The 23685-nt window shown below is 43.3% G+C and overlaps 1 protein-coding gene across 1 annotated transcript in view; it reads left to right on the forward strand.

Moving 5' to 3' along the window:
• The first annotated feature begins 275 nt into the window (after window positions 1-275).
• GSR (glutathione-disulfide reductase) overlaps window positions 276-23685 on the forward strand; it is a 44609-nt gene continuing 21199 nt past the window's right edge. The window contains exons 1-5 of the mRNA XM_004277139.3: window positions 276-653; window positions 16151-16177; window positions 18767-18855; window positions 20460-20529; window positions 23205-23352. Of these exons, the coding sequence (XP_004277187.1) occupies window positions 357-653; window positions 16151-16177; window positions 18767-18855; window positions 20460-20529; window positions 23205-23352 (631 nt within the window). The 5' untranslated portion in view covers window positions 276-356. The remainder of the gene's footprint in view (window positions 654-16150; window positions 16178-18766; window positions 18856-20459; window positions 20530-23204; window positions 23353-23685) is intronic.

Below are 23685 nucleotides of genomic sequence, written 5' to 3' on the forward strand. Positions count from 1 at the left end.
AAACAAAAGGGGGCGTTCATCCTTCCTCGCCCCATCAGCCTTCAGAAACCTACATTCGGCTGATGCCACTCGGGCGCGGGGACCCAGATGCTGGGGTGAAGACGGAAGCGGAGAGTTCCCAGAAGAGAGACCCTCCCTTGGAGCAGGGCGGGCTGGCTCGCGCACAGCGGGACGGAGTGGGGCGACTCCCCCTGCCTCGGTCCGGCCAAGCCGGGTAGCCCCATCGCCAGCCCCCAACGCCGCCGCGCGCCGGCTGAGTGCTTAGTCACCGTGAGGCTGCGCCGGCCCCCGCGCGCCCTCCTCCTTCCCCGGGCCCGCCCACGGGCCGCAACCCCGCGGCGCGCACTTCCGCGTGCATGGCCCTGCCGGCCCGGACTCTGAGCGCGAGCGAGGGGCTCGGCTGGAGGCAGGCGGCGCGCACCTTCTCCGGCTACGCGCCACCTTGGGCCCGGGCTGCCTGCGCCTTCTCCCGCGCCATGGCGTTTAGGCAGGGGCCGCAGTCTTCGTGCCCGCCGCCCGCCGCAGGCGTCGCGGCCTGCTACGACTACCTGGTGATCGGGGGCGGCTCGGGCGGGTTGGCCAGCGCGCGCCGGGCGGCCGAGCTGGGCGCCCGGGCCGCCGTGGTGGAGAGCCACAAGCTGGGCGGCACTTGCGTGAGTACCCGCTCGCTCCCGGCGCTTCTCTTCATGCCTGGGTTCCTGCAGCGCTGCGTCCCGCCGTCCCGCTTTGTCTCATCCTCTCTCTGCAGGAACAGCCTGTGCCCTTGCCTAGTGCGACCTCCCCCGACCCCCTGAGGATGGGCCCCCAGCCCTGCGCTGTCCGCTTTCCCACGCGGGTCGGAGTTAGGATCCCAGCGGGGTTTGATGAGACAAGTGTAAAGGGGCTTTTCCGCAGACCCCGAAGCTGAGCCTGTGTCTGTTCCAGCGCAGGTATCATAATAACGCTGGCCGGAGCTGGTGAAATCTAACATAACTTTCCTGCATCCTCACTCCTCAAGGTGGAAGGGTTCCATGCTCGATCTCATCACCAGATCCATGAAACATAAAACTGCATCTAGAATAGTTGCAGCTGGTCTGAGTCTCTGTGGGGAGAGGGGAAGGGAGGATGGAGCCCGTGTCACTGAATTAGGATCCCGGTCCTCTCCCTTCAGTTTCAAGGGCAGAATTTACAGCAGCGGTTCTCACTGTTGCCTGCACATTGGAATCACCTGAGGAGCTGAAAAAATTCTGCTGCCTGGGTGCAGCCTCGGCTTTGGGTGATTCTTAATTGCAGCCAAGGTTGAGAATCACCAGCTACAGTTGACATTGATGTAGGATTTATCGTTAAATGACTTTACAGACCTTTTGTTTTGTTTTGGAGGGATTTTAAAACTACCTCCCCCCAAAAGAGGGTTGTAAATCCTGCGATTGAGGAACTATTACTTTAAAAAATAAGTTTAGTTCCCAAGTTATTGGTGTGGGCTCTTCTGTCACAAGACTTGGGCGAGGTACTTGCTGTTAGTATTAAAATGTATCCGAGTGTAACCTGGGCTTGGGCATGGAGTTCTCGAAGTTCCTTTGGAGAGGGATGCTTAAATTACACTACACTGGGAACTCCTTAAGGGCAGAAATGGGTTCATATGTTTGCAAACTCTCATCGCCTTAACAAAGAGCTTGCTCAATAACCGTATGTGAATGAAACTCAAAATTAACAGCTGTGAAAGGGCTGTCTCCAGTGTCCCGTGCTCACTTTTTAAGTTCAAAACGGAAGTGGGAACGAGGAAAGGAAAAATCCCTCTTAATTATCAACTTGCACCTTGACACCTTAGTCTAGACAGACTCTTAGGAGAAGTCTGGCTCTGCAGAAAGCAGATGGAGGGTTGTCACTAAGAGGCCCCCCGGGCAACTGGTGACAACACTTGATAACTACTCATCTTTGTCCCTCTCTACTTTTCTGTTTTCCTCCTTCGCCATGTGTGTCATAATCAGCTTGTGGCAGCCTTCATGGTTGCCTGGTTCCACTGGTATTGATCAAGAAGGGGCTGACCCCATTTTTAGGTTCCTGTTAGAAACGTGAAATGCTTTAAGAGATCAACTACTTCCGAGAGCAAGTAAAGGACAGCTTAGGAGTCAACCATTTACTGCTTCCTTATGGAGTGCCTGGCCTTGCTTATCTCATTATGCTGCAGCAACTTTTATTTTTTAGTAAGCATTGATCTCTTGGGGTAAATCCCCTATTTAATATTTTTATTTCATTCCATTTGGGCTCTTCTCAAACTGCCTTTTGGTTTTGAATTCAAGGAAAGATGTAGTATGTCTTAGAATATCAGAGAAGATAAAACCGACTGATAAGACCTGTTTAGATTTGTCTCCGTATTCTAGTTATCTGGGTTATCCACAGATGCATTAATAAACTTCTTAGTGCAGTGATTTCCAAACAGGTGTTAGGGAAAATCGAGGCGTTCTGAAGCATGTTTCATTTGTTGCTGTCTTCACTTCTCGTAATTTAAGTGCTAAGTATTTGGATTGGGGCTGGTTGAGATAAAAGGTTAGATACCAACATTTGTAAGACAAAGGTCCCTTCCCTCAAGGAATTTGCGATAAGGTGGGGGGAAGCAAAATGTAGACAGTCAACCCCAGAGTGAGGGGGTCTATGTTAATTGCTGTTATGGTAGTTGAGAGAAGAGTGTAATTATCACTTCTGCTTGGGCACATTGGATAGTTTTGGGATGGAGATAGTATCTTTGTGAACTTGAACTGGATGAATATCATTTTTTTGACAGGGTAGGTCAGGGGCAGAGGCACAGAAGCAAGGTATGTTGTGTAATCAAATTTGACTGGAGGGCTTCCCTGGTGGCACAGTGGTTGAGAGTCCGCCTGCCGATGCAGGGGACGTGGGTTCGTGACCCGGTCCGGGAGGATCCCACGTGCCGCGGAGCGGCTGGGCCCGTGAGCCATGGCCGCTGAGCCTGCGCGTCCGGAGCCTGTGCTCAGCAGCGGGAGAGGCCAACAGCGGTGAGAGGCCCGCGTACCGCAAAAAAAAAAAAAAAAAAAAAAAATTGGAGCAGAGGGCGTCTCCTATAAAGCTGATGGTCAGGTGGTAGTAAAAAGGTAGAGTTTCTGGAAGCACAGTGAACTGTGGAAGGGTTCTGAGCAGGAGAGTGACACGATAAAAGTGGCTTTGTACTGGAGATACTATTGAGAAATGTCCCTTGGGACAGTCAGAAGTTTCTTTACGGTTGACTCTCCAACCAGGTTTTTTTTGTTTTCCTAAATGTTAATTAATGCATGTTAATTCTAAAGCTTGGTAAAATTTTTAAGTTGCTGTGGATACAAGTTTTTGTTTTTAGCCTTCCTCCATGAAAACTTAGACTCATGGACTGATGGAGTTGGAAGTGATTTTGGAGATCTACTAATCCAGTCTGACTATAGTTGTTTTTTGTTTGTTTGTTTTTTTAATAGGAAGCACTTACATAAGCTTGCTGACTTAATTTTTTTTAGAGTAATGATCATTAAAAAAATTCTTCTATCACTATCATTTTTATCAAGAACGATTTTTTGATTAAAAGTAGGAAGCTTATAATTTCAAGTAAGGGATAGCCCTTTATTTATTTAACTCTTTTTTTTGTGGGGGGGGCTGCCACGCAGCTTGCAGGATCTTAGTTCCTCCACCAGGATCAAACCCGTGTCCCCTGCAGTGGAAGCAGAGAGTCCTAACCACTGGACTGCCAGGGAAGTCCTGACTGTCCTTTAAATTGAATACTTTTAGCTTTATAAAAATGGAGCACGGGCCCCATTGCTTTCATTTCATTAAGGATCCAACTTACACAAATCCTTATAGGAATTTAGAAGCATTGTTCCAGCCCTGGACCCTCATTTTTACCAAGGAGCAAATTGAATGTCAATTAAAATGTGGTTGAAAACAAACCAAGTGTAGAATAACCTATGGAATTAGCATAGGTTATTAGCTGTGCTAATTAGCAGCCAAACCATGGCTTCTGTGTAATTGTGTGGAGTAATTTATGATTTGATGAACATTTTTAAGCATTCTTCTCAGCTACAGGGGAGGAACCTTCCTACTTCTGCCTCTTAGGAAACAGTCATTATTTACGTTAAAAGCACTTATCTACTAGGTGGGTCTCCACTTCACAGCTCCTGATCTCATAGGTCTGGAGTGAAGCTCCAGCAGGTGTATTTTTAAAGAGCCCCATTCTGATTCTGGTGTACCTGAGCCCAACTCAGCGCTGGGGGTTTCATGGGGAGCAGGACCTGTGTGAAGACTTTAACCCTATGGAAGCATTAGAATGAATCTGGAGAACCCTGCACAGTTGTGGGCATCAGATGGTAATGAGTTTGGGCCTAGAGTCATTCATTTCCTGGTTTCATAATTTCATGCTTCTGGAGTAAGAGCCTTCCATGGGGGTCTGTATGGTGTGACTGTTTGCCTTGATCTCCTGACTCCTCCTCAGTTTTCCTTTTCCGGAATGCTTTTTTTTTTTCTCTTCTGTGATACAATAGAGTAGGCCCCTTCCGAGCAAACGGGTATTTTCAAGATGAGTGACCTGTGTTGGTGTACCTGAGAGTTCACTTTTCTTTGATGGAGTTTATCACTTTAAACTGTTAAGAAACTCAGGTATGAAATGACTTTGCTCTGTATTGTGTTAGGGGAGGAAAAACTTTCTCTCTTCCCATTTATGTTCAGTAGCTAGGGCCTGCAAATTAAACAGAAAATGGACAGATTATGGGAGAAAAGGTTTATTTCATATGCACACATGAGTGTCACAGAAAAGAAGTGGGGAAAAAAAGGAACTCTTAGGCCTGGGAGCTTAATGCCAACTTAACAAAGGGTGACAAATTGTGGAAAAGTGACTAGACAAAGGAAAGGGGGCTTGGGCTTCTAGAGGCAGTAAATTGTGGGAAGGTAAATATATGGGGGGAAACTAATGGAAGATAAGGGTTACTTTAATAAGGTTTTTTTGTGCAGATTCATCTCAGTGCTACCTTTCCATCTCCAGTGATAAGGGTTTTTCTGCTGCTGGTACAGGATAAGGGTGGGAAGCACCTTCATAAAGGGAAATTTAACCTTTGCTTTTAGGTAGAAAGGGGGAGAGCAGAGTTCCTCCTGTGTCTGCTGTTTCTTAATTGTCTTCACCTCAAAATAATTTTTATGTCAAAGGAGCATGTTTTGGGGTGGCATATTCTGATCCTCTCAAGTTCAGAGTGAAATAAGCAATGAGAGCCAGTACTGCTACTAAACTTCTGATGGGTAAACTAGCTCAGAGGCAGGTGTAGCTCTAATAACATTCCACTCTTTTTTTTTTTTTTTTTTTGGCCACATCGCGTGTAGCATGTGGGATCTTAGTTCCCCAACCAGGGATCAAACCTGCGCTCCATGCAGTGGAAGCATGGAGTCTTAACCACTGGACTGCCAGGGAAGTCTCCAACATGATTCCACTCTTTTTTTTTTTTTTTTTTTAATTTTTGGCTGTGTTGGGTCTTCATTGCTGCACGCGGGCTTTCTATGGTTGTGGTGAGCAGGGGCTACTCTTCGTTGCGGTGCGCAGGCTTCTCATTGCAGTGGCCTCTCTTATTGTGGAGCACGGGCTCTAGGCACGCAGGCTTCAGTAGTTGTGGCACGTGGGCTCAGTAGTTGTGGCTCATGGGCTCTAGAGCGCAGGCTCAGTAGTTGTGGCGCACGGGCTTAGTTGCTCCGCGGCATGTGGGATCTTCCCGGACCAGGGCTCGAACCTATGTCCTCTGTCTTAGCAGGCAGATTCGTAACCACTGCGCCACCAGGGAAGGCCCAGATTCCACTCTTAAATTACTCTTTATTTTTCTGGATCAGGCAAAAAATTATAATAGTACTAGGTTAGGCATTAAAAAAGGGAAACTGAAAGAAATCATCTGTTTTTCTAGGATTCAATTAAAAATAATCTTTTAGTGCCTACTGCGATTAAGTAATTTCTCAGAGCAGAAAAATACATGAGTTAATTTTCAAGTTCAGGTTTTGGGAGTCTCCAAAAAGGTAAATATAGGCATAACTCATAGCACTTTGCAGGTTCTGCTTTTTTTTTTTTTTTTTTTTTTTTTTTACAAACTGCAGGTTTGCAGCAACCCTGCGGTGAGCACATCTGTTGGCACCATTTTTCCAACAGTATTTGCTCATTCATGTCTCTTTGTCACATTTTTGTAATTCTCGCAATATTTCAAACTTTTTATTAATTAATTAATTTATTTTGGCTGTGTTGGGTCTTCATTTCTGTGCGAGGGCTTTCTCCAGTTGCGGCAAGCGGGGGCCACTCTTCATCGCGGTGCGCAGGCCTCTCACTATTGCGGCCTCTTGTTGCGGAGCACAGGCTCCAGATGCGCAGGCTCAGTAGTTGTGGCTCACGGGCCCAGTTGCTCCGTGCCATGTGGGATCTTCCCAGACCAGGGCTTGAACCCGTGTCCCCTGCATTGGCAGGCGGAGTCTTAACCGCTGCGCCACCAGGGAAGTCCCTAAACATAACTTTTATATGCACTGGGAAACCAAAAAAATTGTGTGACTTCTACGATATTCACTTTATTTCGGTGGTCTGGAACTGAATCTGCAATATCTCCAAGGTCTGCTGGTATAATGCTTCTCATGATCAAGTGCAAACCAAGAAGAAATGCACAGATGGCCCAAAGCCAAGGTGAATTAGAGCCTTCTGGGAGCTTTGTCTCTGCTATTCAGGGCGGTTCAGTTCTCTGCCCATGTAGATAAGGGAAGAGTCAGGTTGAGGAAAAAGTTCTTTCTGACTTACTATTCCCTTTGCCCCAGGCCTGTAGGAGCATGTGTTCCAGTGTTCTTTCTGACTGTACTGATTCTGTGGTAAAGACTGACCCACTTCTTGTGGTATAGGCGTACAGTTCTTACTAATAAGGACTGATCACCAGACAAAACCTTTTTTTTTTAAGTTGCAGTATAATTGACATATAGCATTGTATTACTTTGAGGTGTACACATAATAATTCGATATTTGTATATATTGGGAAATGATCACCACCTTAAATGTAGTTAACATCTGCCACCATACATAGTTACGAGTTCTTCTTGTGATGAGAACTTTTAAGATCTACCCTCTTAGCAGCTTTTATGGACAGCTACATGTAAAAGAATGAAATTAGAACACTTCCTAACACCATACACAAAAATAAACTCAAAATGGATTAAAGACCTAAATGTAGGACGAGACACTATAAAACTCTTAGGGGAAAACATAGGAAAAACACTCTTTGACATAAACCACAGCAAGATCTTTTTTGACCCACTTCCTAGAGTAACGGAAATAAAAACAAAAATAAACAAATAGTACTTAATTAAACTTAAAAGCTTTTGCACAGCAAAGGAAACCATAAAAAAGACAAAAAGACAACCCTCAAAATGGGAGAAAATATTTGCAAATGAACCAACAGACAAAGGATTAATCTCCAAAATATACAAACAGCTCATCATCAAAAAAATAAACAATCCAATGAAAAAATGGGCAGAAGACCTAAATAGACATTTCACCAAGGAAGACATACAGATGGCCAAGAGGCGCATGAAAAGATGCTCAACATCACTTATTATTAGAGAAATGAAAATCAGAACTACAATGAGATATCACCTCACACTATCAGAATGGATACTATAAAAAAATCTAGAAACAATAAATGTTAGAAACGGTGTGGTGAAAAGGGAACCTTCCTGCACTATTGGTGGGAATGTAAATTGATACAGCCACTATGGAAATCACGGAGGTTCCTTAAAAAACTGAAAATAGAACTACCATACGACCCAACAATCCCACTACTGGGCGTATACCCTGAGAAAACCATAATTCAAACAGAGTCATGTACCACAATGTTCATTGCAGCACTATTTACAGTAGCCAGGACATGGAACCAACCTAAATGTCCATCCACAGATGAATGGATAAAGCAGATGTGGTACATATATATAATGGAATACTACTCAGCTGTAAAAAGAAATGAAATTGAGTTATTTGTAGTGAGGTGGATGGACCTAGAGTCTCTCATACAGAGTGAAGTAAGTCAGAAAGAGAAAAACAAATACCGTATGCTGACACATATATATGGAATCTAAAAAAAAAAAAACTGGTACTGATGAGACTCGTTGCAGAGCAGGAATAAAGATGTAGACATAGAGAATGGACTTGAGGACACGAGGTGGGGGGGGAAGCTGGGACCAACTGAGAGTAGCATCGACATGTATACACTACCGAATGTAAAATAGTTGGATAGTGGGAAGCAGCAGCATAGCACAGGGAGATCGGCTCGGTGCTTTGTGATGACCTAGAGGGGTGGGTAAGGGAGGGTGGGAGGGAGGGTTAAGAGGGAGGGGATATGGGGACATATGTGCATATGGCTGATTCACTTTGGTGTGCAACAGAAACTAATGCAGTATTGTGAAGCAATTATACTCCAATAAAGATCTATTAAAAAAAATAGTGACAAGCCGTGTAAACTGCAAAGTATAGATATAATGATTTTCTTTTGTTAAGTGAACATTTTTGCTTGCACATAAAGTATTTTTATGAATGTGAATCTTTATTATTGAAATTTAGTGTCTTATTTTTTCATTTTTAAATTTTTATATCATTAAAAAAAATTACTTTCCATTTACAGTTATTACAAAATATTGGCTCTATTCCCCATGTTGTACAATACATCCTTGAGCCTATCTTACACCCAATAGTTTGTACCTCCCACTTCCCTCCCCCTATGTTCCCCCTCTCTCCCTCCCCACTGGTAACTACTAGTTTGTTCTCTATACCTATGAGTCTGCTTCTTTTTTGTTGTATTCATTAGTTTGTTGTAATTCTTAGATTCCACATAGAAGTGATGTCATTCAATAAAAAATACATCTATGGAATACAGTGTTATTAACAATAGTCACCATGCTGTACGTTACATCCCCGTGACTTGTTTTTTGTTTTTTTGGGCGGTACGCGGGCCTCTCACTGTTGTGGCCTCTCCCTTTGCGGAGCACAGGCTCCGGACACGCAGGCTCAGCGGCCATGGCTCACGGGACCAGCCGCTCCGCGGCATGTGGGATCTTCCCGGACCGGGGCACAAACCCACGTCCCCTGCATCGGCAGGCAGACTCTCAACCACTGCGCCACCAGGGAAGCCCAAGTTGTTTGTTTTATAACTGGAAGTTTGTACCTAGCAAAAGCCTTCTTGATCATTAATGTCACAGTGAGCTGTGCTGTACACACCAGTTGGAGAGGCCAGCAGGAGGAGCGGGGGCTTTGGAAGAGGCCTGAGAAACAGGCCCCTTGGTGGGTTGTTTGTATTCATCTAGGCCGAAAACAACTACTCAGCGACATGTAAATCAGAAACTAACTTGGAGGTGATAGCGTGTACTTTGATATTATAGTGTCTGTATCCCCAGTAGGCTGAACATGCTTTTCTTCTTTTTTTTTTTTAATGGTAAGAATACTTAACTGGAAATCTACCCTGTTAACAAATTTTGAAGCATACAGTACAGTATCGTTGACTGTAGGTACAACGTTGTACAGCAGATCTCTAGAACTTACTCATCCTGCTTACCTGAGATTTGGGGCCCATTGATTAGTACATCCCCATTGCCCTCTCCTACTCCCTACCCGCCCAGTCCCTGGCAACCACTGTTCCGCTGTTTGATCCTATGAATTTGGCTATCTTAGATGCCTCATAGAAGTGGAATCACGTGATATCTGTTTCTGTGACTGGCTTATTTCACTTATATTAGTATGCTGTTCCAAGTTTGAACATGCGTTTTTATTTTATTTTTTTATTTTTTTAATGTTTTTTCACAGTATAATGGTTTTATTCATAAAGTTCAACATAGTATTTTAAGGCAACGTCGTTTGGTGTTAAAACATCCTTTCTTATATGAAATGAGCATGATAGTAAAGAGTTGTATGATTTAAAGTAGGTATTAGCAAGTAAAAAGTTGATGGCCTGTGTCAGTCTGGTGATATTTTGTTCATAACTCGAAAAGTCTGAACAAAGATGAGCAGACAAGAGTGGATGTCTTTTATGGGTTTGACCTGGAAGGAAAACGGTGCTGGGGAACTGAGATTATCATTATTGTAATGATTGTTGTGATTTTCATTCCTTTTGTTCCTCATAAACAAGGAGCAGCGTTAAGTAAGGACTGTTTTCAGAAATGTTTGGGGATTACAGAACCAAGTTCACCTGAATGTGCTAAACCACATATACTTCATGTACCACAGCAGCTTCAAAAATGTTTTTCATTTTCTTCTCAGTAATACTGGCTCATTGTAAAAAGTTAACATAGAAGTGAAAGCCCCTTCTATTTGAACGTGAATTTTTAAATGGACATTTACTAAAAGGAGATCTCAGTTTAAGGAACCCTGCCATTAGTTCCTTCTGTATTGACAAGGATCCCTCAAAACCAGAAAAGAATTCTAATTTGTTTCCTGGGTTGAGAGTTTCATAAAATGCGGCACGCCTGTGTTCATAAATGCCAAAGAAAGGAGTGATCAGAAAGGGTAGGGTTAGTTCAAGCAGGCAAGTCCTATTATTGAAATTTGTCTTTTGATTTACCTTATTTTTTTTTGAATTTTATTTTATTTTTTTATACAGCAGGTTCGTATTAGTTACCCATTTTATACATATGAGTGTATATATGTGATTTACCTTACTGATTGTTTAATCTTTTGCATCAGTCTTAGTAATACTGCTTTGCCGTCTGCCTCAGAACCCACTAAATCTGCAGGGCCAGAAAAAGAAAGACTTCCTCTTGATCCCTCAGAGTTCCTGTTTCTTTGCGAAAGGTACCTTGAACAAGTAGCAGCAGAGAATTTTTCTGGTAGAGTGGAATTAAAGGAATTTTACGGCAATTCTAATGACCTTCCGCATTTGTAAGTGGATTTCAAACAGTCATAATTAGTAACCATTTATTCACTGGGTGTTACAACATGAGATATTAAATAGGATATGGGATCCCAGATCCTTTTTCTTTTGAAGGGGGAAGCAAGAGATTTGGGGCCAGATATCACTCAGTGGGTGTCAGGTGGTAGAGAAAACTGACACTCCAGAGCTGTGTCAGAACTGACACTCTTGTAGCTGTGTCTGGGTCTCCCCGGATGCCCCAGAGTAAGAGTTCATTGAAGTTTGATCCCTGGGACTGGAGATTTCACATTCATCTAAAGTTCTGCTGAAATAAGAATTGAACCAAAATAATTTTAGTTCTAACATTTGAATACCTCTCGTATCAGTTCATTTTCTTACTTTAGATTCTGCCTTACACAGAATACTTTCTCCTTTCTTTCTCCCTTTCTTTCTCCCTTCCTTCCTTTCTTTCTCTTTCTTTCTCTCTCTTTCTTTCTCTCCCTCCCTCTCCCTCCCTCTCTCTCCCTCCCTTCCTCTCTCTCTCTCCCCTTCCTTCCTTGCTCCCTCCCTCTTTCTTTCTCTCTTTTTCAAGGTAGATGCCTTACTGGGCTAACCTTTATCTGAAATTTGAAGGTAAAGACATGGATGTTGAATGTTTAATATGTGCCAGAGTGTGATACTGGATTTATAACAAGAAATATGTATTTGGTCTTTGTACCCATTTCTAGCACAGAGTTCCTGGAACCCTTGGAATTTACTACATGCTGAGGGGTAAGGGTGTCTGGATATTGAACCACACCTGAGTTTGTGTTAATGAGGTGTCTTCTGGAAAGAACATCAAATGGGGGCTGGTTGGTAGGGGAGCCAGCCGTGTGATAGAGGGTTGGAACGTCAGCCTTAACCCCCTGCCCTTGGCAAGGCGAGGACAGGGTCTGGAGGTTGACCATCACCAGTGGCCAATGATTTAGTCAGCCGTGCCTATGTAACGAAGCCTTCATAGAAAACCGAAAGGACAGAGTTCACAGAGCTTCTGGGTTGGTGAGCACATGGGGTTTTGGGAGGGTGGCGTGTATGCCCAGAGAGGACATGGAAGCTCCACACCCTTCCCAGGTACCTTGCCCTGTACATCTCTTCCATTAGGCTGTTCCTGAGTTACATTATAACTTTTTATAATAAACTGGTAATCTAGTAAGTAAAATGTTTCATCACATGTTTCTCTGAGTTCTGTGAGCCACTCGAGCACATTAATCAAACCCAAGAAAGGGGAAGGGGTCTTTGGAACCTTGGGTCTATAGCCGGTCGCTCAGAAGCACAGCTGACAACCTGGACTTGTGGTTGGTGACTGAAGTAGGGGCGGGGGGGGATAGGACAGTCTTGTAGGACTGAGCCCTTCACCTTTGGGATCTAATGCCGTCTCCAGGTAGATAGTGTCAGAATTGAGTTAATTGCTTGATTGTGTGGAGAAATAAAACACACATCAGAGTTAGCGTCAGAATTGTGAAAGGACGTGGGCAAGTGGTGTCCAGACAGCATCTTGCTTGATAACTGTTGGTGTAAAGCTGATAAAAACAGGGGTCTTTATCTGTTCTGGTCAGCAATACTGAGCCCCTAGAACAGTGTCTTGCACAATCTGAAAGAATGTGTTGATGAACCTGTTTTGCTTAGTGAATGATGACTGGTCATCTTCTAAGTGCTCTTTCCTCATATCAGTCCTGAACTAGATAGGAACCATTAGGCAACTCTGTGATGGGGAACAGAAAGGGGGAAACCAGAGGAAGGAAGCTTCCTATTACTTAAGCACAGGTGACATTCTTGACAGGTGAGGTTGTAAATTAACCAGTGACATGGGCAGTGTGCGGTTTTTACTTATCTGGGCAGAATTGAAGGTAAGCGCACCAGCCCTAGGGAAGTGGAGAACCTCTGAATTTTGCCACAGGTATCATCAGACTCCTCATATGTTCTGTCCCTGTTTGGAGAGGCCCCCGTCCTCACTGTGAGCCGGTGCTGGCAGGCCCACGGAACGGAAGGATTCTGAGCACTAGATTGGAAGAGGGAGTTCTCAGAGACGGACCATCAGTTTGCAGAGGGAGGCAGAGCTGCAGGAATCTCTCTGGCACTGGGTTGTCTCTGTTCCTGTGGCTTATTGTTGGTGAGTGCCCACCTAGAGAATGCGGGCTCTGCAGGGGGATTTGCCAGGTGGAAAGCGTGGTATGCTGCAGGTCTTAGCTGTGTGCACTCCTGGGAGGTCAGAGCCCTGACAGCCCGTGACCCTAGTGCCCCATTCTGGAAGGCACGCTTTCTTTGCCATCTGTTGATCTGTTTCTGAAAGGGAGCCGGCCACCGGGGAATTTATCTCCTCTGTTTGCCATACGGCTCTTGTACCCATGGGGAGCTGGCAGACTGCAGGAATAATTCAGAGGAGTCAATGGCATCATCACACCTATCATGAATTAGAAAAGAGGTGCTTTACATACGTTATCTCTGATCTTCACAAAATCTCTGGAATGTAAGTATTATCATTCCTATTCTATGGAATGGGAAACTGAGCTCAGAGGGGTTTAGCAAGCTACCCACCAACTTCCAGGAAGTGGAGGATTCAAACTCTTGTCTGTCTGACTCCACGCCCGAGCTCTCTTTCTGACAACCTAAAGCAACCTCAGCTGGAGAGCGAGACGGAGGCTTGAACAGGACTGCACACAGCTCTCCACCCCGGCTTCCCCAGCTTTGTAGGTAACCAGTTGTTCTTTTCTTCCCTTCCAAGTCAAAGAGCCATCTGATAATCAGTTGTGTTGCACTGAAGTGTTCGAGGTTTCTGAAACCGTCGGAAACCCTGGAGGCCTATCACTAGGAGCTGCCAAAATAGGAGGAGTGCTTCAAGGTCAAGGGCTTCCATTCAGCCATAGCCCCCGGACCCAAAGTGTGCGTGCTGGAATACAGATTCTCCAGCCCCTGAAGCTCACAATTTTCTACCACCTTCTTCCTCTGATTTCTGGCCGAAGACTTGGAAATTTTAGGGAATGTAGCTGATTCTGCTGCTGTCTCTTGAGCCAGCATCTTGGATAGGCTGAGCACCTCTCCCAGGTCAGGACCGTGGGCTCCATGAGAGCAGGGACCATATCCACTGAGTGCTCTGCTTTGCATAATGCCTGGCAGCAGTGAGTGAGCACTTCATCAGTACTTCTGAATGAATGAATGGTCGCAAGTTAAAAAGTTCAGAAACTTCTAAAAAATTAACGTTAGTCATACACTTGGCACCAGACCTGTGTTCTTTGGACACCAAGAGAGCCCGCCTCTTTCCTTATGGTCATGATCAGCAGAGCTTACAGGCACCTGACATAAGTTATGTCTAGAAGGCATTTGTTTCCATATAAAAGAAAAATAATTGTATTATAAAAAATATTGAAAATAAACAACAGAGATCAAAGAATCACCCATCTAAATTCCACTACCCAGATAAAATCATTTTGGTTTATTTCTTGGTCTAAATGAATTATACAGTAATGAATGACATTATAAAAAGTATTTAGAGTGAAATATGAAATTTTTCTCCCTCCCCAGAGATGACTGCTGTTAAGAACATGGAATATTTGCTCAAACTGTTTAAATGTATGTGTACATTTGCAATTATATACAATGCAGATTGGAACATGCAGAACAAATTGTTCTGCAGCTTTCTTTTTGTCACCTAATATCCTAAGAACACCTTCTGTAACAGTAAATAGAAATCTACTGTGTCCTTTTAAACGGCTGCAGAGTATTCCATAGGCTCAGTGTACAATAATTTCCTTGTAATAATGCTTCCGTACTGTTGGGTAGTTAACTTGTGTCCAGTTATTCACTGTGACAGCACTACAGGGAACGTCCTTATACGTGTATCTTTGGATGCTTGAACATAACATGTGACTCTTTCTGTGTAATAAATTCCTAAATTTAGAATTGCTAAGTTCTAATGGTATGTGCCAAATGGTATGTGCAGTTTTAATCAGTCTTACTCTTTAAAAAATATTTTTTAATTGTATAAGTTTGACATGTAACATTGTGTAAGTTTAAGGCGTACAGTGTGTTACTCTGATTCATTTATAGGTTGTAATATGATCGCCCATGTAGTGATATTTATCATATTACATAATTATAGTACAATGTCATTGTCTAAATTCTAATTAGTGTTACTCTTAACCACAATTTTTTTCCAGGTTATTTTAGGATGTGATCAAAAGGAAAAAACAGATGTAAACAAAAATGTGTGTATAAACATATACATCACAGTTTACAAGGACTGTTGCAAGGAATTTGTTTCTAGTCTAAGGGGTATGAATAGTTACTTTCTTAAACAACTGTCTAATTTTTACGTGAAATCTTACAACTATTTGTGTTTTCCTTTGTGTGTAGGCTGCCAGAAGGCTGAGTCAAGTTTGTGTCTATCTCTAACAAGTATATAAGCAGGGAGATAGATCAATAGCTAGCTGGCTAGATAATAGCATGGATGAACTTGACTGCTTGATTCATCAGTTGTCCTTTGATCTTGAAAAATAATGTAGTTTTCCACTAGAGATTTTCTCAAAGGGGACATTCTGGGTGTTTTACCCAGCATAGGCCATGGTAAGTTTCCCAGAAATCCTTTAGGACAGTTGCTCAAATGGTTCAGTTGCCTTTATTCAGCTGGTGGGTCCTCTCACCTCTGTGCTGCTGTTTCTCTCTGCTTTGTTCCTTTGAACCTGTGCAAGCTCAGGTTTTGGTCACCTCCTGACCTATTACCATCCCTGCAGAGCATCCCCCTTCCCCGGAAATGGAATTGTCCTCCCTCCCTCCCTCCCTTCTTCCCTTTCCCTCCTCTCCCCTCCCCCTCCTCCTCGTCTCTTCTCAACTGCTTTTTTTTTTGCGGTACGCGGGCCTCTCACCGTTGTGGCCTCTCCCGTTGCGGAGCACAGGCTCCGGACGCGCAGGCTCAGCGGCCACGGCTCACGGGCCCAGCCGCTCCGCGGCATGTGGGATCCTCCGGGACCGGGGCACGAACCCGTGTCCCCTGCATCGGCAGGCGGACTCTCAACCACTACGCCACCAGGGAAGCCCTCAACTGCTTTTCTTGAGAAAATACTCATAAGTAAAATTCTCTGCCTCCTCATACAAGGAAAGTGATGTTCCTATGTTTTCCAACTCTAATAGCAAAAAGGAAGCAGCTGTAGAGTGTGACTTAGAACTCAAGGAAGTCTCCTGGGTTGATGCTTGGGATTCATCTCCTGCATGTTTGTTTGATGGTTTGAGTTTAATAATCTTAAAATATGTGCTTTTTATTTTTTTTCTAGGTGAATGTTGGATGTGTACCCAAAAAGGTAGAACTTTTACTTCTCCTTCCTTCCACACTCCTTTGACATATTTGGTAAATCATGATCAGAGTAAGGATGTTTTCAAATGTGCCAGTTAAAATTCTTGCTGCAAAAAATAACTGAGAAAGCTACTAAAAGGGCTTAAACAATAGGATAGTTTTTTTTTTTAATTTACCTAATTAATTAATTTATTTATTTGGCTGCATTGGGTCTTCGTTTCTGTGTGAGAGCTTTCTCTAGTTGCTGCAAGCGGGGGCCACTCTTCATCGCGGTGCGCGGGCCTCTCACTATCGCGGCCTCTCTTGTTGCGGAGCACAGGCTCCAGATGCGCAGTCTCAGTAGTTGTGGCTCACGGGCCCAGTTGCTCTGCGGCATGTGGGATCTTCCCAGACCAGGGCTCGAACCTGTGTCCCCTGCGTTGGCAGTCAGATTCCCAACCACTGCGCCACCAGGGAAGCTCAATAGGATAGTTTTTATTTGTATTTTTAAATATCATTTATTAAGAAGCCTGGAGGAAGAAATAAAGAGGCCAGGAGATAGGCAGCTTCTGAGATTGGCTTAGCACTTAAGGATATCTGAAAGAACCCTGGCTTCTCTCCATCTTTCCGCTCTGGTATCCTAGGTGTATGGTCAGTGGTAACCCCTGCCCCCTCATGGCTACAGGATGGCTCATGGAGCTCCAGGCAGGATGTCCTCGCCCAGCACTGCCCCTGAAGATTGCTTTAGATTCTCCTGGCCAGGATGAGCTACCCCTGCAGGGGAGAATGGGCAAGTGAGTGGCATTTTCAGCCAGGAAGAAAGGAGGGAGGGGCTGCTGGAGAGATAACCACAGAAATACTAGCTCCTGGATACTAATTGCATCATACATACAAAGGAAATTCATCCTGGCCATGAACCTTGTGGTTAAGTTCCCATAGTGACAAAGTCCCTGTGGGAACACAGAGGGGAGATAACCAGGAATGGAACACAGTGTCTGGTCTCAAGCTTCTGATGGTCTAGAAGGAACAAAGACCAACAAAATGTTTATAGTCATGGTGTAAAAGAAAAGCACTGTCCATCTGCAGGGGATAACTTTTTCTCAATAGAAGATCCAGCCAGGAAATTAAAAAGTTTATACCCCACTGTAAGCCCAAGTGCTGATATGACCAAGACCAAGTAGATGATGGTGGCAGATGGATGGATGTCCCTCCTACATGTGGCTCTGGTTAACTACATGGAACCTGGGTGACTTTGCACGGAGTGAGGTGTTTGCCTCAAGCCATCTGGTCTTTCACCTGCTCCAGGGCATCTCTGAATCAGTTTTTCCCAGGGAGACAAGAACAGTTTTTCTCCTGGAAAGATGTGTCAAGATTGTCATGGGTTTTTTGTTTTATTTTGATGTTAGTAGTTTTTGTTTTTAAACAGAAATCTATTTCCCTATAAATTATCCAATTTTAAATCATATAGCATGTGACGTTGGGTATCTCCTGGCCACTCTAAAATTGAATTTCTCAAGTTGCTTGAATGATGTTTCTGAGGACAGTATTTGGATACCATTGTGGTAAGCAGTTGATAGAATTGCACCTCAGTTAAAAGAATCCAGCACAGTCATCAATTTATTCTTCTTTAGGCATAAAGGGAGGAGGGTACAAAGAAGGAATCAAAGGCTTGTCAAAAGTCGTGGGACTTCCCTGGTGGCGCAGTGGTTAAGAATCCACCTGCCAATGCAGGGGACACGGGTTCGAGCCCCGGTCCGGGAAGATCCCACATGCCACAGAGCAACTAAGCCCGTGTGTTACAACTACTGAGCCTGCGCTCTAGAGCCCCCAAGCCACAGCTACTGAGCCCGTGTGCCATGACTACTGAAGCCCGCACGCCTAGAGCCTGTGCTCCTCAACAAGAGAAGCCACCGCAGTGAGAAGCCTGCGCACAGCAACGAAGACCCAAGACAGCCAAACATAAATAAATAAATAAATAAATAAAAGTCATGTCTCTGGCGTGTCTGACAAAGAAGATGGTAGTTCGTCATCTAGAGTTCTGGATGCCGATTTCAATTCAGTTCTCGTGATGATCAGTTGGTTTACAGTTTATAGGCTACATCCCACAGGAGACGCAGCTAACCTTTGAGTTCCACATGTCTGATTACATATATCCTTACAGGGACACGTTTGTAGTTAATAGGAATCCATTTTCTTAAAGTTTCCAGTGCTCAATTTTATCTAATAGTTTCCTTCTAAATCTTAAAGTTAACAGATGCAATTCCATTTCTTAAATTGAGCACAGAAGGCAAGGCTTAAAGAAATTTGAAACTTAAAATGAATGTAAGCAGTAGTAAATTTGAATGGAAGAACTGTGAGACATATAATATTCTGCTTTTACAGAGTATATAAACTGTGGAATTCAACAATAGAATTAATTTCCCCCAACATTTCAGAAGTCTCGCTATGAAATCTATCTGGTCATATTTCTGAAGTTTCTCTTTTAAAATGTTTAGTTTTGTTTGTAAGTTAAAGGTCAGTATCTTTATCTACTATTATATATTACCTTTCTGTAGAAAAAAATTTCTCTTTTTTCTCTGGACTCATGCACTACTGTCTTGGGTACCTTTTTTTATAGGTAATGTGGAACACAGCTGTCCACTCTGAATTCATGCATGACCACGTTGATTATGGCTTTCAAAGCTGTGAGGGTAAATTCAGCTGGCGGTAAGTGTAAACGCTGAGAGGGCTCTGTTTACAAACGTACATTTTTTCTTTCATAGTGAAGTAAGCCATACATTTTTTGAGGGTGTATTATTGTGGCAAAGTGTATATAACATAAACTTTTGGAGGTAAAGGATATGTTTTTGGCATTGATTGCAGTGATGACTTACTTGTGCATATACTTATCTCTAAACTCATCAAGTTGATACATTAAATATGTACAGCTTTTTGTATGTCAGTCATACATCAATAAAGTGGTTTTAAAATACACAACACAACGTGAAAGGTTCATTTTAGCCCTTTTAAAGTTGTCAATTCAGTGGCATTAGGTATATTCATAGTGTCGTGCAACCATCACCAACATCCATTTCCAGATTTCCACCATCCCAAACAGAACAGTGTACTGTTCTGTTAACAGTGTACTGTTAACAGTGTACTGTTCTGTTAACAGTGTACTGTTCTGTTAACAGTGTACCTGTTAAACAGTCTTCCCTTGCTCCAAACCGCTGGTATCTCTATGCTGTTTTCTGTCTATGAATGTGACTATTCTAGGTACCTTATACAACATCTGTCCTTTTATGCCTGGCGTATTTCACTTAGCGTAGCACTTTTAGAATTCGTCCATGCTGTGGTATGTGTCAGAATTTCATTGCTTTTTAAGGCTGAATGCTGTTCCCTAATATTTATATACCACACTTTGTTTCTTTATTCATCCTTCAATGGACTCCTGGGTTTTTTCCATCTCTCGTCTATTGTGAATAATGATGCTATGAATATTGGTCTACAAGTCCCTGTTTTCAGTTGTTTTGGGACCGTCCCTAGAAGTGGAATTGCTGGGTCATATGGCAATTAATATTTAACTATTTTTGAAGTTTTATACCTTTTATTTATTTTTTTTTATTGAGGTATAGTTGATATACAATATTATGTAAGTTTCAGATGTCCAACATAGTGATTCACACCTTTTAAAGGTTTTACTCCATTTAGAGTTATTATAAAACATTGGCTATATTTCCTGTGCTGTCCAATATATTTTTGTAGCTTATTTATTTTATATGTAATCGTTTGTACCTCTTAATCCCCCGTGTTTAACTTCTAAAGGAACTACCATAAACTTTTTTTTTTTTTGGCCACGCCTTGCGGCATGCAGAATCTTCGTTCCTAACCAGGGATCGAACCTGAGCCCCCTGCAGTGGAAGCATGGAGTCCTAACCACTGGACCACCAGGGGATTCCCTGCCATGAACTTTTCTAGCCATAAATTTTTTTTTTTAATTTTAGCATATTCATTCATTTATTGAGCAAATAATGAGTGGCCACCATATACTAGGCACTGTGCCAAAGCAGCTCTCCTTGCCTTCTTTGCAGAAAGAAATTTACGAACCTTGCATGCCAAGTGAACATTCTCCATAGAGTAGAATAAGGGTTCTGCACATACGGAACGCAGACGGACACAGGGGAAGGTGTGCCTGTCTTTAGAGACACTCACTCCCAGGGCTCTTATGGACAGTCTGATTCTCTGCTCCGGCGTGTTCAGGGTCAGAGGCCCTAGTTACGACTGAAAGAGGAGAGTCCAGATCCTCAGTCCTGACTCCGGTTTCATTGCAGGGTTATAAAGGAAAAGCGGGATGCCTACGTGAGCCGCCTAAACACCATCTATCAGAATAATCTAATCAAGGTGAGCATGCCAGGTTTTGAACTTTGAGAAGAAGCTGTTCTCTGCCGGAGAACCAAATCTGACCAGACATAGCCTTTACATTTATCTCTTGTTTCTTTTCTTTCTTTTGTGATTACTGGTTTTGATATTGACCTGTAAGAATGTAAGTCGGACTTGGTGGGCCAGTCTCATTTCTATTTCTACGGAAAGTGGGATGTATGTGCCTAAGTCGGCGAATCAGGTCTCACCTGATGCCTGCCTGCACCTGTCTGACCCTCCACTTAGTTCCAGAAACCAAGCACATAAGAGCCTGATTATGTAACAATGTGCCAGTTTATGGGTTAAAATCAGGACCGTTATCTGGCTGGAAACCTGCCATAGTTCGTCTGCTGAGAACACCCTCATCCTTGGTGGCTAAATCTACTCAGGACACCATGTTATGGTTCAGAAGGACGTTTTTGTGAATGAAGTCCAATCAGGAAAATTGGGCAAAGGTGTGTTTGCCTTCAGCAAATGTATGTTGTCCTTTGCTCTGCTGAGGCTTTTCCCACCCTCATGCTTTGATGTCATTCCTCTTCCACTGGACTGTACTGAAGCACCATCCAACTCTCCTGTTTCTTTTTTATTTATTTATTTTTAATTTATTAATTTATTTTTGGCTTCGCCGTGCGGCTTGTGGGATCTTAGTTCCCCAACCAGGGATTGAACCCACACCCTTGGCAGTGAAAGTGCGGAGTCCTAACCACTGGACCTCCAGGGAAGTCCCAACTCTCCCTTTTCTTGACAGTGTGACTCCCAGCACCCTTAATTGGTCTCTGTGGTCTCACTCTGCAATTTCTAAGACATCAACGTAGCTTAGGTTATACTAGATCAGTATATTTGGGATGGTATTTGGGCCACTGTAATCTCATTAGCACGTGTTTATAAACCCCTTTTTAGGGTGAGTTACTTGTACAGATGGCTAACCTCATAATTTTTATATTAATTCTTATCATTCATTGGGTTTATTTTTTTGGAGGGTGATATTTTCTGACCTTAACCCCCAAATTCAAGGGGAAAGTATTTGGTCTTCAGACCCCTGTGCACTGAGTTCAAGAGATTTTAAGGTGGCTAGACATGAAAATGAGATGCCATTTGCTATACTACAACACCCAAATAAAAAAAAAATTTTTTTTAATGGAGCTAGCTTAAAATACTTTTGCAAAAGAGATAGGAAAATTACTCAGGAAATAGCATTTTTTAATACTCAAAAATCTTGGTGTGTAGCAGAATTTACCATGACCTTATGGAAAAGGAATCACAGGCAATCCAGAAATTCGGAATAGGAAACTTTCTGTGACATATCCTAGGAAACGAAAATAAAAATTTCATCAGTTTCTTCCCCAAGCGATTACCCATATTATTGCCACTCGACTCAGTCTCCTTTTTGTCTAGCACCCGGTAGGAAATCATTACCTCGTGAAGGAAAGTTTTTCAGGAGTCTCGTGGCTTTTGGCATCAATCTTGATTCACCTTGATTAAGCAGGGCACCTGCAGAACAGGCCTGGAGGGCTGATTAGAAAGGAGGAAATAGCTCAATTCAGAACCAGGTATGTTCCAAAATGTTGCAACGCTCCATTCTGTGATCGTGCTTACAGGATCCCATTATCCTTGTGAGTTGCCCACATTTCTTGCCAGTATGTGTATCCTGGCAGGCAGAAGCTTGCTGGCAGTCCAAACTCAGGCCCAGGCACAGCGGCTGCCAGGAAGAGCAAATGAAGTCTGAGTTCTCAACACCTCTAGTGTAGAGCTTCACGGTCATGGAATTTTTGGTATTCTTCCCCCCTTCGTTTGAGAAAACAGAAACATTGCTTTTCCCTCCCTTGGCCAGAGTATTTCCCTTTGGCCTCAGCTCCCTGCACCTTTATCCTTTTGTTTTCTCAGCCTTCTTTCTTTCCTCCAGACACATCATTCTTCAGTGTGTTTTCATTGTAAGTGAGAAAGGCTTTCTCCTTCAACTCTTGGAGACAAAGATGTAATCTTCTTCCTTGTGGGAATGACTTGCATATATTTTTTTTAGTCTCTGGGTTTTGGCCCAAGATAGTCCCTTTGTTTTTTCTTACTGCATACTTCTAGCATCAAATGGCAACCCCCAACCTAAGTATCAATTAACAGTCAGAAGTTCTGCAGAAACTCGAACGTTGGAGAGTTGTCTTAGCATCAGCAAACCATAAATCACAATCCTCAGTAGAGAATGGAAAGATGTAAGTAGTTGCAGCAAGTTTTGTTTTGGTTTTTGGTTTTTTTGTTTGTTTTTTGGGCATTTTTTGACCGTACCACACGGTTTGCAGGATCTTAGTTCCCCGACCAGTCCTAACCACTGGACAGGGAATTCCCTTTTTTATTTTTTAATCTTTTTCTTCTTCTTTTTTTTTATTTTATCAAAGTATAATTGAATTACAATGTTGCGTTAGTTTCTGCTGTTCAGCAAAGTGACTCAGTTATACATATATATTTTTTTCATGTCCTTTTCCATTGTGTTTTGTCATAGGATATTGAATATAGTTCCCTGTGCTATACAGTAGGACCTTGTTGTTTATCCATCCTATATATAATAGTTTGCATCTGCTAATCCCAAACTCCCAGTACTTCCCTTCCCCACCCCTTTGTTTTTTAATCTTAAGGACAGGCTAATGTGACCATGCTTCCTTCTCCAGTCCCACATAGAAATCATCCGCGGCCATGCAGTATTCACGGGTGATGCCCAGCCCACAGTGGAGGTCAACGGGGAAAAGTACACCGCCCCTCACATCCTGATTGCCACAGGTGGCGTGCCCATGCTTCCTCAGGAGAGCCAGATCCCTGGTGAGTCTTCCAAAGGCGTATGCTTGTTAACAATAGTCAGAAAGAATTTACCGTTGTTTTCCACCTTACAAGTCATGCCAGGGGATCTGCCCTGTACCAGTTCTTTGTCTTGGACACATGAGAGAAGGTCTCTGCAGAACCTAAATGTAATTGGCCTAAGTGGTACCTAGTGACGGGGCAAAGGAAGATATTTCATCCAGCTCCAGGCTCAGACATACTACAGTAACACAGGGGGAAGAATCAGCAAAAGCCCCATCCTTCCCTTCTCGGCACAGCAGAGATTGTTTTCAGCCTCAGTTTGTCATGAGATATCTACTGTTTTCTTAAGAGAGA

This window comes from Orcinus orca, chromosome 21, assembly GCF_937001465.1.
Source record: "Orcinus orca chromosome 21, mOrcOrc1.1, whole genome shotgun sequence".
Lineage (NCBI taxonomy): Eukaryota > Metazoa > Chordata > Mammalia > Artiodactyla > Delphinidae > Orcinus > Orcinus orca.